Below are 15801 nucleotides of genomic sequence, written 5' to 3'. Positions count from 1 at the left end.
TGTTTGGTGGGAGTAGTGTGAAGGAAGTTATTAGTACCTTTCTAAAAGCAGCTGACTATGAGATAGAATAAAAGGGGCAAGAAGTTGTGAAAAGATTCTGGGACAGCTGGTAGGTGGGAGAACGATAAATATATATTTGGAGAATTGGTATGGTAGCAGTTAAGTTAATGACAGTATAATCTAGGAGCTTTTTCTTTTAACTCTTGCTTCACTTAGGCTATTTTATAGCTTGTAAGTAGAAAATAGGAACAATTTTGCGTCAAATTAGCAAAATTTTTTAACCTTAAAAAAATGAGTATATTGAAAGATCTGTTCCTACTTCATTCTGTTACCCATACCTAAAGTAAGCCTATTCATTTCATAGATACATTACTTAATCAAAACAGGAGTAAGCATAGTGTAAAAACCAATTTTTTTTGGTTATAAACTTGAACACCAGATAAAATGAGCATTTCTGTATACAAAGCAGAATAGAAAAGGAACATTATATATGAAACTATCTTCTATGTAGTTTTTTCCTTTTAAGTATAAAATAAGTGTAATACAAGCATGGCATTTTAAGAGGACATGAAAAGTCTTCATAGAATTTGCTCTTAAAATGCTTATGGATGAGGAAAACATCTCAAGTGTTAAAAAAAAAAAAAAAAGCAAAGAAAGAGCCTGTTTTAGGAAGATAACTGTTAATCCTGATATATTGTAACTAATTTTTTTATAAATTGGCAATCCAAATTAATTTAATCTTCTCAACTAATGTCAAGACATTTCTCTTAATGTGGACAAAGGAAATCTTCATTAATTCTTGTTTTATTTTGAAGATGTGTTTGATGAGAGTATTATCCAAGTGTTGCTGAGAAACCCATCTAGTAATTCTTAACACATTGGATTTTATTTTATTGATTATTTTTAACTAGACTTCTGATTTCATCAGGGTAGGGAACTTCCTGTTACCAGTGTAGATCTAGCTGTACCTGCTGTGCTTCTTTCAATGTTGGAGTTACCTGGTGTCCTGAGAGGGGCAAGTAAGGTTTCACAATTAGTATGTATCATAGGAGGAATAGGAAGAAAGATCTTTCTGAGTCTAAGTCCAGCTTTCTATTATATGTCTTATATTTGCTCTTTTCCATCAGTAAATAATCAGTAAGTTAAACAATAAGTACAATTATTCTTTGTAGTGCTTGTTGATACCTGTTGTTTATACATTTTCCATTTGTCTTATGAATAACATAGCTCCATTTTATGTACTACAACCAGATTCTGATTGTTGCAAACAGGACAATTTTATTCCCAGAAATTAATATTATACCATACTTTTGAATTGCTTAAGTTTTCATAGCACTTGGTATTTTAGAGCTGTGTATTTAGGCTAGATCTTTGAAAACTGTAAAATCAAGTCAAGTCAATAGGCATTTACCTACTTCCTACTCTCCCTTCCTATATTTCTAGTTTTCTTATACTCCTCCACATACTCTAGTCACTGACTGTCATTATTCAGACACAATACTATGTCTCCTGACTCCAAGCATTTATTCTAGCTGCTTCCCCCATATATGGAATGTTTTTTCTCCTTATCTCTGCCATCTCATTTCCCTGGCTTTCTTAAAATCTCAACTGAAATTCTACCTTCTAAAAAAGCATTTCCTGGGCCCCCTTAGATTGTGGGCTCCTTGAGAGCAGGAACTAATTTTTTTTTGGGGGGGTGGCATTTCAAACAGTGCTTGGCACATAGTAGGCACTTAATAAATGTAAGTTGATTGAGTGACAGTGTGCTAGTAAAGGGAATAAAAATCAAGTCCTCTTCTCTCCACCTCCCATTCTCATCATACACACACAACAATAACAGCAACAAAATTGTGAGCTACTATTTTAAACTTCTACTATTGTTACTTCTCTTCTAATTACTCTACGCATGAGGCAGTTTGTTATAGGAGAGAACACTGTTTCTAATCATGTGTTATACCACTTATCAGTTTTGTGATTTTGGAAAAGTTACTTATTTGGATCTCAGCTTTCTTATTCATAAAATAAGAGAATAGACATTAAAAAGTCTTTATACTCTATAATTCCTATGTCCAGCCCAGTGAGTCTAAGTGGTAGCAGACTTTATTTTGTTAATCCTATTTCAATATTTGACACTCAGTATGTTGTAGCTAAACAAGACATTAAAATTGACCAAATAGAAATCTACCTACCATACTAAGAAAATTAGGAGACTCAAGACAAAAAGGAAAAGATGTTCTTTAAAATCCGAGAATTTTTAGATACTTTTAAAATAACCATTTCAAAAGACAAAGCAGTTCAGGGAATAGTAACTTATTCTAGCTGTGTGCCCCATGTCAATATTGAATTATTAATTAAGGTGACTAATATACTTGAGCAATATTGACTTACTATAATATCAGGATCTTTAGACTCTTTGGACGGTATTGAATTATTCTGTTAAGTTTAGGGAATACTACTTATGCTCTTCATATATCAGATTTTCAAAACTTACTCTCCACATTCTAATTTAGTCAGTCAGCAAGCATTTATTTAGCACTGTGTGTCAGAAACTGTTCTAAGTTCTGGAAAATACAAAGATTGACAAAAACCAGCCCTACTCTCAAGGAACACATAATCTAATAGGAAAAACAACCTGTAAACTATATATAATATGTATATTATATATAGTATATATAAATAAGATACACACAAGGAAGGGTGAGAAGTCTCAAAAGAAAGGCATTAAAATTCAAGACTGGGAAAGGCTTAGAAAATCTGACTTTAGCTGAGACTTGAAAGAAGCCAAGAGGAAGAGATAAAGCCGGGTCATTGTTCTGTCCATGAAGGATAAACATTGAAAATAAGGGAATCGGGAGATGGAGGGTCTTGTGTGAGAAACAGCAAAGATACCAGGGACACTGGATACTTAGAGATATTTTGAATATTGGATTGACAGGATTAGCAACAAATTGGATATAGGGGAGGGACATAAGCATGAACCATTGGGAGAATAGTGATGCCCTGAAAAGTACTATGTAAATTAGGAAGGGAGGCGACTTGGCTGATGGGGGAAAGATGAGTTCATTTTTAACAGTGATGTTAAATGTCTATGTAATCTCCAATTCTTGATGTCCAGCATATAGTTAAAGATGTGAGACTGAAGATTAAGGGAGTTTAGGAGAGAGGAACAAATGAGAGATTCGTCTTCAGAGAAATGATGATTGAATGTATAGGAGTTGAGATCACTAAATGAAATACTATAAAGAGAGAAGAGGGCCCAGGAAGGAGCCTTCTGGGATACTTAGTATTTGTGGCATAATTAAGGATGAATATCCATAGAGGAGACAAAGAGAAGAGATTAGACAACTTGGATAAGTCACTGTCATGAAAATCTAGAGGGAAAAAGGTAATTAGTAATGTCAAAGGTTGTAGAAAGTTCAGGAATGATAAGGATTGAGAAAAACAAGTTAGATCTGGCTGTTAATAGATCTTTAGTAATTTTGAAGAAAAGTGAGACTCTATAGAGTTGAGAATGAGAGAAAAGGAAATGGAGGCTTTTGTAGGCAGCTTTCTCAAAGACATTAACTACAAATGGGGGATTTAGAGGAACAGTGGGACTGGATGGATCAACTCAAGGTTTTTTGAATATGAGGGAGACATGAAGCAGCCAGAAGAAAATGAAGATTAATGAGAGAATAGAGAAGATGAAGGGAAAATCTGCTGGAAAAGATGGAAAGAATGGAAGTTCTCAACTGAATATAGGAAAAGGAGTAACCATGAAAGATGTGAGGAGAGATAAAAGTTCAGAAAAATTTTGGTGGGGAGTGAGATATAATGAATCAGATAGGAGATTGCCTTGTCGCAGTGAAGGCCCACTGGAATTCATAAGCTTTAAAATGAAATGTTTATGGAATATCTAAGTCTATATCTATGGGTAGTCCTATCACCACAGATTACTTTCCTCCCCACTCCTTGGTCACCATTTTTAAGTTATTAATTTCTAAAATTCTTCTTGGAATTCCAGTTTTGAAGCATGTTATACGCCTGTCTGAAAGCATATATGTATTGGGCATTTATTTCGCTGCATATGCCAATATTTAGCATATGGGGCATGGAACTGCTAAAACAGTATGAATTCATAAGCTTTAAAATGAAATGTTTATGCAATATCTAAGTCTATATCTATGGGTAGTCCTATCACCACAGATTACTTTCCTCCCCACTCCTTGGTCACCTATTTTTAAGTTATTAATTTCTAAAATTCTTCTTGGAATTTCACTTTTAAAGCATGTTATACGCCTGTCTGAAAGCATATATGTATTGGGCATTTATTTCACTGCATATGCCAATATTTAGCATATGGGGCATGGAACTGCTAAAACAGTATAGATGAAATAACTTAATTAACTAAAAGATCCTACTATGGCTGGACATTTGGTAGATTGTCCATGCCTTTGGAATTTTAGTCTCTGGTGTATTTATATATGCTTGCCAACAGCATGAGGCACTAAGATCCATCTGTTTGTTCCATCTTTGCCAAAGTGTTGGTTTTCAGATTCTATTATTAGCTTTAACTTGGTAGTTGAATATGTAAATACTCCCGAAGGTTCAGTGGGAATGTCATATAAATGCTTGTTGATGATGATGTAAACTGCTCTTCTCTTAATTGTGGCCCTGAGTAACTGCCTATGGCAGAAGGTTCTGGCATACCAAGTCTTGCTTGTCCCTCCTGTTTTCTTGTTCTCTATTCTTTCCTGTGGCTGTTGTGAGAGAATTATCTGTGATTGTAAACCCAGAAAGCTAATACCTAAAATTGATCCTATACTTAATTGATCTCTGAGTGGTTTTGAAGCAGGTTGTGGTCCCTTTAAGAAACTGTGTTTCCTATTGATCTGTGATTCCTTTCAGATTTCCAGCCCTTCCTGGCTGAGGCACATCCTCCCCAGACAAGTTGTCTTTCCAGGATGCCGGAGCCTTTGATTCAATTACAGATCCTGGTTAAAAAGCATCCCTTTGAATTCCAATAGGAGATCCGGGCTTGTCCCAGCTCCCACTGGTTCTGATCTGCTCTGACTGTCCCAGCCCCCACTAAGACACTCAATATAAAAGAGCCAAACTAAAATCCTCTCTGCAGAGGTTCCAAACATGCCAGCTATGTTATGCTTGCTATGCCAAGGAGCCTCTATCCACTGGAATACTCTTTTCCACTGCCACCCTCTCTTTACCTTCATTTATTTCCCTAATCAAAATTTATGCCTCTATGACAGGATTTCTAACCTTCCCTATAATAAATTTCTTTTATCAATCTAGGTTTTCGTGTCTGTAAATTCCTTTACAGAGAACTCTGCGCCACCGGAAGGGAGTCCCCAAAACTCCCTGTCCATGCGCCAAATCCCAAGGGGTTGCAGGGGAGCCAAACCTCTCCATTTGGTTCCCTGAACCTTGAACCTGCCACTAGATCTTTAACTCCCTGACCCCTAGAAAGCCTAATCTCATTTTGGTTCCCTAAATCTAGACCTTATCAGTTTGATGCTGTGGTCTTGAGCCTTCTTGAGCCAATTACTTGAACCACCCTGAAGAAACCAGATTACTTCCAATACTCGCCTCACTTACCTAGAGAGAGCAAAGAAGAACAGTCTAGAATCTCCAAGTAGAGTTTATTCCTTTTTTCTTGTAATTGTTTTATTTATTTTCAGTTCCAAATTTTCTCCCATTCCTTCTTCCTCTACTTCCTATTGAGAAGGCTAGAAATACGAAACATATTAAAAATATGAAATCACATGAAACAAATTTCTGCATCTGCTATATTCTGGGAGGAAAAAAGGAGGGGAAAAAAGTGTATTTCAATCTGCTCTGAAGCTCTCAGTTTTCATTTTGGAAATGGATAGCATTTTTATCATGAGTCCTTTGGAATTGTGGTGGGTCATTCTATTGGTAAGAGTTACTAAATTATCTTTATGATGTTTCTGTTGTTGTTAAAAACTGCTCTTGGTTTTGCTCAGTTCACTCTGCATCAGTTAATGTAAGTCTTCTCAAGTCTTTCTGAGATCATTTTTATAATAGCATTTCATCACTTTCATACCATAACTTGTTCAGTCATTCCCCAGACTATTTACTATTTAGGAGTAGTATGAAGAAATGTAAAACTTTTTACATATTTAACTTCGTCTAAAAAGCCAAACAGACAAAGGGCTTGATGGTCAGCCCTTTATTTTCCAGTTCCTTACCCCCACATCAATTGCTTCTATAAATATTATACATGTAAGTTTCCTCTGTCCCCTTTCTTTTTAAGTCTCATTGGGATATATATCTTCTAGGATTATTGCTTGATCAAGTACGCACAGTTTTAATTGCTTTGGAGGTGGTGTTCCACATTGCTTTTCAGAATGATTAGATGAATTCATAGATCCATCACCAGTACATCACCAGTATATCTATTTTCCCATATTCCTTCCATGGTTTGTTGTTTTTCTTTTCTTTTGTCTTAGCCAGTTAGATGGATGTGAATTGCTACATACAGTTTCTCTAATTATTACTTCTCAGTCCCCTACATATTAAGAAAGATGACTACTATCAGAGAAAATTGCTGCAAAAATTTCCCCTTCCTAGTTTCCTGGTTTTCTTCTCATTTTAGCTACAAAAATTACAAAGCTTTTCAGATTTATTATCAGTTATCCATTTTACCTTCTACAAACCTTTCCATCTCTTGTTGATGAGGTATAAATATGGGGTACCTAAATGAAATTAGGGTTTAATTGAGGTCTATAGTGGCAGGTTCGGGATACAGGTAGTCAAATAGAGCTCCCCTGCAACCCCATTGAATTCGGCGCAAGGATACTGAGCTAAATGAGGTCTAGTGGCGGCATGAGTCCCCAATAAAAGCATTTATTGGTCCGAAAAGCTAGATTGATAAAAGAGGTTTATTATGGGGTTTGAAAGTAAGATTTAAAATATAGTTAAGGAAATAGGCTAAGGTAGAGATAAGAAAGGCACTGGAAATAGGGTTCTGATGGACAGAGGGTCCTGACATGCCAGGCATAAGGTTGGCTGAGGGTCCAGGGCTGAGACAGGGCCAGATCTTCTATTGGAATTCAAAGGGACCAGGATTTGTGAATCAAAAGGTCTTGATTGATAATTACATCAACTAGGAGGGGTTGGGAATCAGAAAGAAAGGAATTTTAAAGGGACCACACCTGCATCAGTCCCCCCTCAAGCAGTTGAAACTTAAATTCATTTAAGAAAAAAAGACAAGCCAACAATACTAGATGATGACCAGTTCTGATGGATCAGGCCATCCTCAGCAACGAGATCAACCAAATCATTTCTAATGGAGCAGTAATGAACTGAACTAGCTATACCCAGAAAAAGAACTCTGGGAGATGACTAAAAACCATTACATTGAATTCCCAATCCCTATATTTATGCACACCTGCATTTTTGATTTCCTTCACAAGCTAATTGTACAATAATTCAGAGTCTGATTCTTTTTGTACAGCAAAATAATGTTTTGGTCATGTATACTTATTGTGTATCTAAGTTATATTTTAATATATTTAACATCTACTGGTCGTCCTGCCATCTAGGGGAGGGGGAGGGGGGTAAGAGGTGAAAAATTGGAACAAGAGGTTTGGCAATTGTTAATGCTAAAGTTACCCATGTATATATCCTGTAAATAAAAGGCTATTAAATTAAAAAAAAAAAAAAAGAAAAGAAAAAAAAAAAAAGATTAACCATTCCCATTGTCTAGTCATATGAAAAATTAAAAAAAAAAGACAAGGGGCAAAATCTCTTATTGAGGCAGAGTTGAAGATTTTCTCCTTCAAGGATTTTCCAAGTTCGGTGTCCCCTCTCCATTGTTTGGTCATGGACTCTTTCCCTACCCATAGATATAGCAAGTAAGACACCCCTCTTTATGTCTGTGTCATTTGCCCATTTTGAGCTCATCATAGCATATTGTATGAGATGCTGATTTATTCCCAGTTTCTGCTAGACTTATTTGCAATTTTTGTCAAATAGTAAGTTCTTACTCCAATAGCTGAAATCTTGGGGCTTTTCAAATAATAAGATACTGTGTTCTTTGGCTTTTCTCTATTGCATACCTAATCCTTTTTATTGAGTGATCACTCTTTTTCTTATGCATTACCAAATTTTAAAAAATAGTTAGGTGTGCAATGGATAGTCCTAGGTGAAGAGTCAGGAGACTCATTTTCATGAGTTTAAACTAGCCTTAGACAGTAGATTTGAACTCCCTCGGCAAAGTCACTTCACCCTGTCCACTTCAGTTTCCCCATCTGCAAAATGAGCTGGAGAAGGGAATGGCAAACCGCTCCAGTATCTGCCAAGAAAATCCCAGATGAGGTCATGAAGAGACCAACATGACTGAAAATGAATGAAAAACAACCAAATTGTTTTGATGATTATAGCTTTGTAGTTTAAGATGTGGTATTGCTAATCCTCCCCCCACTCCATTTCCTTGATATTGTTGATCTTTTTTCCTCTCCAGATGAGTTTTGTTATTTTTTTTTTATAGCTTTATAAAGTAGTTCTTCAGTAGTTTTATTGGGGGGTGAAAATTACCTTAAGAGCAATGGGGGTTCCATTGTAACAGGTTTTTGCGAAAGAATTCACAGTCCCAATCTCCAAGCTAGGATTTTTGCAAAAATGGGTTTATTTTCATTGAGAAACTATTTCCCTCAGCAGGCTGCTTCTTTATTAGGAAGATTGCAAAGGTTTGAGAACAAAATCTTGTTTGTTTGTTTGTTTTTAAGCTTTCTGTGGTTTGGGGTTAGGGAGTGATTAGGGACTAATTTCCAAATCAATAAAGGGTAGTGATTGTTTCCCAGACCAAAGTGATTCCCTGATCTGTTGGGAAGTGGGAATTTCCTGTGGAAATTTGGTAGCTTTCTGAGAGCTGGGAGATTCAGGTGGGTGGGGATCATTTTTAGGAATTTCCCCAGGCCAGGTGGGCCACCCTCCACAAAGATCAGGGAAACAAGGGCTCCTATTACATCAGTTTGATTGACAGGGCATTGAATAAATAAACTAATGGAGATAATTTTATCATTTTTGTTATGTTGGCTTGACTTCATCAGCAATTTAGATCTGCATTTGTCCATTATTTTTTTTTTTCCTTCTTCAGTTCTCGAGTTGAAGATTATTACTTACTCTAGTTTCTTTTCATATTTCTTGATCTACAATTGGTCTGGTGTAAACATCATGATTTTAGTGGAATAACTGTGATAAGATAACTTGTTTCCCTTTCAGGTAGCCATTCTAACAGTCAAACAGGGAATACATTTGTTTTTTCAAAGTTCCTGTTCTCCTTTCAGAGGCCATGCAGACAGGATGTAATGTGTTTTATTTAGTATGACCCAATTCACTAAAATACCTATCATAATTACTGTGAGGGAAGTGCTTTGTCAACCTTAAAATACAACATAAATATGAACCATTATCATTGCCCCTACTCCTAAAAAAAAAAAAAAAAGTTATTCAGAAACAATAATAAGACTTTTTAAAAAACAATTTTTGGATGAATAAAACTTTTTAAAATGTATAAATGTCCTTAAAATTGCCTTTATTCAAGAAAAAATAAAACCCTGTACCTTATTCTTTTTTATATATTTCACATTTAATGTTAATTCGGATATTACCTTCTTGTTTATATCCCTTTCTGAACTTTGAACTTTCCTGTACTTTTTTAATATCCATTTTTAATGATTCAATGACACTTTTATTTCCTTTTACAGTATCACTATCACTGTTCTCAATTGCTTCAACTCTGCTCTTTCCTCACCTCAAATCTTTTTATAACAAATAAGTATAGTTATGCAAAACAAATCTAATCCATTGGCTATATTTGAAACTGTCTCATGCATCTCTGGTTCTTAATTTCTCTGGTAAGGAGGGAAATATGATTACTCATCAGTTTTTCATAGTCATAATTAGACAAGTGTTGATTGTGGTACTTAAGTAGCTTCTTAACTTTATTTAACTCTTCCTTTAAAATATTGTCATATCTGATTTTTCTTGTGTAGCAGGATAAATGGCAATATGTTTAGAAGAACTGCACATGTTTAATCTATTGAATTGCTTGGGGAGGGAGCAAGATAGAAAAATTTGGAACACAAGGTTTGCAAAGGTGATTGTTGAAAACTATCTTTGCATGTATTTGGAAAAATAAAATACTACTCTTAAAAATTAGAAAAAAAAATAAGATCCACAAAATAAAAAATAATTTTAACTTAAATAAAATGTCATGTAAATGGTTTTCCTGGTTTGAAGTACTTGATTCTGCATCAGTTCATGTATATACTGTTTTCTCTGAATTTATCCCTTTCACCATTTATTACTATTACCTTAATATACCATAATTTGTTCAGACATTGCTTAATTAGTGGGCATCCCCTTTGTTTCCAGCCCTTCACTATAAATATTTTAAAATATGTAAGTCTTGTCCTTGTTTCTTTAATCTTTTAAAGATATAAACCTGGTAGTAATATCACTAGGTTAAAAAGTTTACACTGTGGGAGAGTCAATAAATATTAAGCACCTAATAAGTACTAGGTGATATGCTAAGCTAGGGATAAAAAGGAAGGCGGGATGAGACAGTCCTTGCCCTTAAGGAGTTCACACTCTACATGAGGAAAGAACATGTAAAAAGAACTGAAAAGTTTGGGATGGGGGGATTACCTGGGGATAGTCATGGTGAGTTTCTGAGTTGATTTCAAATTGCAGAATCTTAGATTTCTAGAGATGAAATGGAAATATATATTCTTAGATAAGTAGATAAATAGTGCATGTACCCTTGAAAGAGCTTCTGTTCCATTTACTTTATCTTGAACAAAGATCTGAAATTCCCAAGACAAATCCGCACCTTTGTCAAAGAGATGGCCTCAGTTTTAGAACAGAAGGGTAGATCTTTGAGTTAACAAGTATTCCCCAAATAAGAAATCCAATCCTTGTCAAAGAATTGAATTTGCCCAAGAATCTCTTTGAGAGAGATAGTGGGAAGATGACCTCTTTTTAGGGTATACTTGGAAACACTCTAAAATGCTGATGTCAGGTTTATACTTTGGAATACATTTTCTTGAACTTTAGAGGGAAGATGTTAAGTTTTTAATATTTGAAACTGTTATGTGGGTGTGGGAAGGAGACTTGTTCTGGTTGTGTCCAGGCAGCAAAATTAGGAATAAATTGAAGGTGTTAAGTAGAGAACTTATAAGCAATTAGAGCTAGATGGAAGTGAAATATATTGTTTACAAGTGAGACCCAGTCACTTAATGTTTTCTTTTCTTCTTTTTTTTTTCAGAAATTTATCTTATACTTATTAACTTTTTACATTCCATTCATTACCAAACAAATCTTTCCCCAGAAAGTTATTCCTTGAATGAAAAAAATTTAAAGATTGACAAAATAAACGTTTACCAAAATAACGACTATATATGTTAATCATGTTAGAAGTACGCGCGCACACTATTCTTATCTAAAGTCCATCACATCTGCAGTAAAGAGTTCAGAAACTAGTTTTCTTAACTCTTCTCTTGGGATCACTTCCTGTGATGTTGTTTTTTCTGTTTACATTGTTGTAGTCATTGTATATGTTGTTTTCCTGATTCTGCTTACACTATTAATAGCCTTTCCATGCATTTCTGAATTCTTCATACTATCCTTTAAAAAAAAAAAAAAAAAAACATTTGATGCACACAACATTCAATCATAATCATGAAGAAATTTGATTGTCTTCAATCCTTGGACAGCTACTTTGTTTAGAAGTCTGTTAATATAGAAAGTAGTATTTAGCTAATATACATTTTGAGTTTGCTGTAATATATGCTGTAAGTTATTTCCAGTTTTCCCAGCAGTTGTTATTGAATAAAGAGCCCTTCCTTAAGGAATTTTTGCTTTGAGATTTGTCAGCCAGTTCATGTATTTCTAATTCTTGCTTATTAGTCTATTCATTGATCTGCTTGGCTATTTTTTTTTTTTTTTTACCAGTACCAAGGAGTTTTGATGATTGCTGCTATGTAATATAATTTGAGGTGTTCAAATACTGTATTCCCTTTCATTCTTCCCCCCCCCCTTACTTCGAGATACTAGATTTTTTTGTCCCTCCAGTGACATCATTTTAGTTAGCTTTTAAAAGGTTTCACCTTTGTAGCTTAATTAGCATAACATTAAAATTTGTAAGAATTTAAAAAGTATTATTGCTAGAGGTTTTTAGACTGAGCCTGGATAGCGACTTATCAGGGATGTGATAGAGAAGATTCATCAAGTGTAAAGGAGATTGAACTAAATGAACTTTTTAAGGTCTTGTTCAGTTCTAGGATTCGTGAATTCAATTTATTTTCAAAGCCTTTTGATGATTCATTTTGTAGGCTCGAAATTAGCAATTCTTCTAGTAAATATCAGTTTGATTTATAAGATCCCTGCTAACTGCTTTGCATACTGTATAGGGATTTATGCTAGAAGGAAAAAATAGAAAGGAGAATTAAATATAATAGCCTTAAGAATTTCTAAATAAAGTACTAACATATACTGCCCATATTTAGACAAAAGGTCATTATGTACAGATGTAAGATAGCTCATTATCTACTCTTTCACTCAATGTGTGCCAGTCCTTGTAACTCAGATATGTTCTGGAGATTTATAGTGGACTGACTCAAATGAAAGGCTAATTCTAGAGAAAAAACATGCAGAGATAATTCTTCTCATCTTTATCACCCACACTTCTCTGTCTTGTCTGTGACAATCGAGTAGTTACTTAAATTAAAATAGGCATAATAAGGTCACAGATGAATTCTAGGCTAAGGCTGTGGCTCAGTGCTTTACATACCAGTAATATTCAGGCTTTCTGAAAATGAAAAAACAGATGAAATAACCTTAATCCATGTTGGCTCCTCCTAGATGTGTTTGCCATCTGTTCAACTAAGGATATGACCAACAGGTCTTTGAATATTTAGGTAGTGCCAAGCTATCCTCTCTTTGACTTGTTTGTTTTATCTTAATAGAATGTATGGTAGCATTTCTGGCCTACTAACTCAGAAATAATCTAGTAATCATTTACTGTATATCATTTACTGTTTTTTTGTCTAATTTTCCATTGTTTTTAAAACAATGTGCTTCAATATGGCAAATGATTTTTCAAAACTGGTGAACTTTTAACTCATCTCTTCTTAAGAAACCTGGGAGAAAGAAATTTTTTTTCTTTTTCTAGAGCATTGTTTTCTCACTTTGTAAAATAAATCTGATATATACTTTTTTTTCAAAAAGAAATCATACTTTAATACTGTCTTAATGTACAACATTTTTAAAAGATATTGGAAACTCTACATTTAAGGCTGTTAAAATCAGCTATTTCATTGCCAATCAAGGTAATGTACACAGTCATCTAAAACTGTGAACAATTGACTACTGAAATAATATTTTTTGTTCTGTACTGCTGTGGGATATATTCTTGTATTCGCTAGAATTAAGTGTTAAATATTACATGCTTTAATCAATGAACACTTAAATTGGAATTTTAAATTATTTAATTAGCCATCTCAATTGAGTGACCTACAGATTCAGTTCTATAGTTCATAGATATATATTATGAATGACTTCATATTTTTGAATTGTAAAAGTCTACAGTTTACCTCAATTTCATTTTATATACATGCATATGAAGCATGTATCCATCCATATATGTATACATATATGTAATATATTTTTTTTATTGCAGCTATTACATTATATAGTAGTAGCTGTGTTGTTAACCCATAAGAATTTATTAGGATTAGGAAAGTAAAAACAGTGTTACATGCATATACTTATTAAAAATGAGTACTTACATTTGTTTCAGGTATGCACATGCATATACTTTTAAAATTTTATTTTAAAAAATTTTAGATTAGGGAATATGGGGGTGGGATAGTAAGTCTTTTCTATGAAATAGAGACATCAATAGTCATAATATTTTTTGTGGAAATTAGTGACCTCAGGCACTTAACATGTCCTGACTGTGTGACCCTGGGCAAGTCACTTAACCTCAATTGCTTCAGCCCCACCCCTCCCAAAAAGAGGGTTTTTGATGGTACTTTGTAGGATCATAGACTTAGAAACAGAAGGGATTTTAAAGAAGATTTAATCTAGATCATTCATTATATGAGGCAATGAGGCCTAGGTATATTAATTGATTTCCCCAATATCACACAAGTTTCCAAATAGCAAGTAAAATGAGATTTGAAAGGAAGTTGTTTTACTATATATACACAGTACTCATTCTTTCAACTTTGCTGTCAATTCAGAGAGAGGGACAGTCCATATTCCATTGAATAATAAATTTAAGTCTTGTTAGGGACCTTTTTTTCTTTCCTCATTTTAATTAGAGCACAGAGATTTAATATCCCTTGTCCACGATCACGTGATTAAGTAAGAAGTACCAGACCAGGAACTTGAATCCAGATCCTCTTGACTTCATATTCAATGTGCTTATTGTGTTTACCTTGTAATCTCAGTTCCAAAGATAGTATTCATGAATATACAACACATAGGAAAGGGGTGGATACTTTCTATGTTTTCCCTTGAACTAGTAAAAAAAATTATGAGTAAATTTTGAAATAAAAAAGACTGCTATCCTAGATTCTTTCCCTGCTTTTCCATATCTAAGATTATTCTGATATTCAGGGTTACTATAAAGTGATTTATTTTCTAAAGTTACAGTTATGTCATCTCTCCACCCCTACTCTCCCCCTTGGATATATATACCTTAATGTGTGACTTATTCTATCTGAAAATGCATTGAAGAGTGCAGTATACATTTTCCATGCTACAGCAGCTAAAATTTTCCTCTAATGATAGGAATTATTTAGAAATTTCACAAAAATTCTTAATTTTCATAAGAGTAATGTCTTTTTAGAGAGCCTAAGTATAAATGTTTCTATCAAGTCTATAATTATCAAGATATGTGTACTATTCAAGAAATTCAAAGATTATTAGATAAACTGATAGTATGAAAAGATCTCAGAGGCTCTCTAATCTACCCTTCTCATTTTACAGATGAAATGGCTGTTTCTAGGCAGTTTGGAGGATCTGCCAGTCCTATATATACAAGATAATTTTTCCTCACACTGATTTATCAGCAAATGACTTATATCTTTGCAAAGATATTATTATAAATTTCTGGTCCAATTCTTCTCTTATAAATGAGAAAACTGAAGTCCAGTGAGCTAACTTATTCTATCTAGTGATTGACTTATTCTAGGTCACACAGCTATTAGAGTTAGAATTTAAATGGAATTAGAATTTAAATGAAGGTTCTAGGTTGAAAAGGTCTGAAAGGCTTTGGTGGTTTTTGTTTAGAGGTGTGAGATAGTTTGTTTAATTGAAATGTGAAAAACATTTGATAAATGATCTTTTTGTTTTATCTAGCCAACAAATGGAATCTTCTTGAGCATGTTTCTTATTGTTTTACCATTGGAATCCATGGCTCATGGACTCTTTCATGAACTGGGTAATTGTTTAGGAGGAACATGTGTTGGATATGCCGTTGTGATTCCAACCAACTTCTGCAGGTATGGTGATTCAGTACTATTACTACAATATTTGTAAGCACATATTAAGTTTAAATCAATTTTAGTTAATATTTTTTACAACTATAAGCATTATATTAAAAATATGAATTAAAAAATTAGAAACAGAAGGGATTTTAAAGAAAATTTAATCTAGATCATTCATTATATGAGACATTGAGGCCTAGGTATATTAATTGATTTCCCCAATATCATACAAGTTTCCAAATAGCAAGTAAAATGAGATTTGAATGGGAATTGTTTTACTATA

At 34.0% G+C, this 15801-nt stretch overlaps 1 protein-coding gene across 4 annotated transcripts in view; it reads left to right on the top strand.

The window, feature by feature from the left end:
* The window catches only part of TMEM168 (transmembrane protein 168), a 43768-nt gene that overhangs the window by 16361 nt on the left and 11606 nt on the right, over positions 1-15801 (top strand). For all 4 annotated transcript variants that reach the window (XM_003771517.4, XM_031938833.1, XM_031938834.1 and 1 more), the window contains one exon: positions 15391-15533. In XM_003771517.4, the coding sequence (XP_003771565.1) occupies positions 15391-15533 (143 nt within the window). The remainder of the gene's footprint in view (positions 1-15390; positions 15534-15801) is intronic.

Source organism: Sarcophilus harrisii, chromosome 5 (genome assembly GCF_902635505.1).
Source record: "Sarcophilus harrisii chromosome 5, mSarHar1.11, whole genome shotgun sequence".
Taxonomy (NCBI): Eukaryota; Metazoa; Chordata; class Mammalia; order Dasyuromorphia; family Dasyuridae; genus Sarcophilus; species Sarcophilus harrisii.
This window is presented reverse-complemented; position numbering and strand designations above follow the sequence as displayed.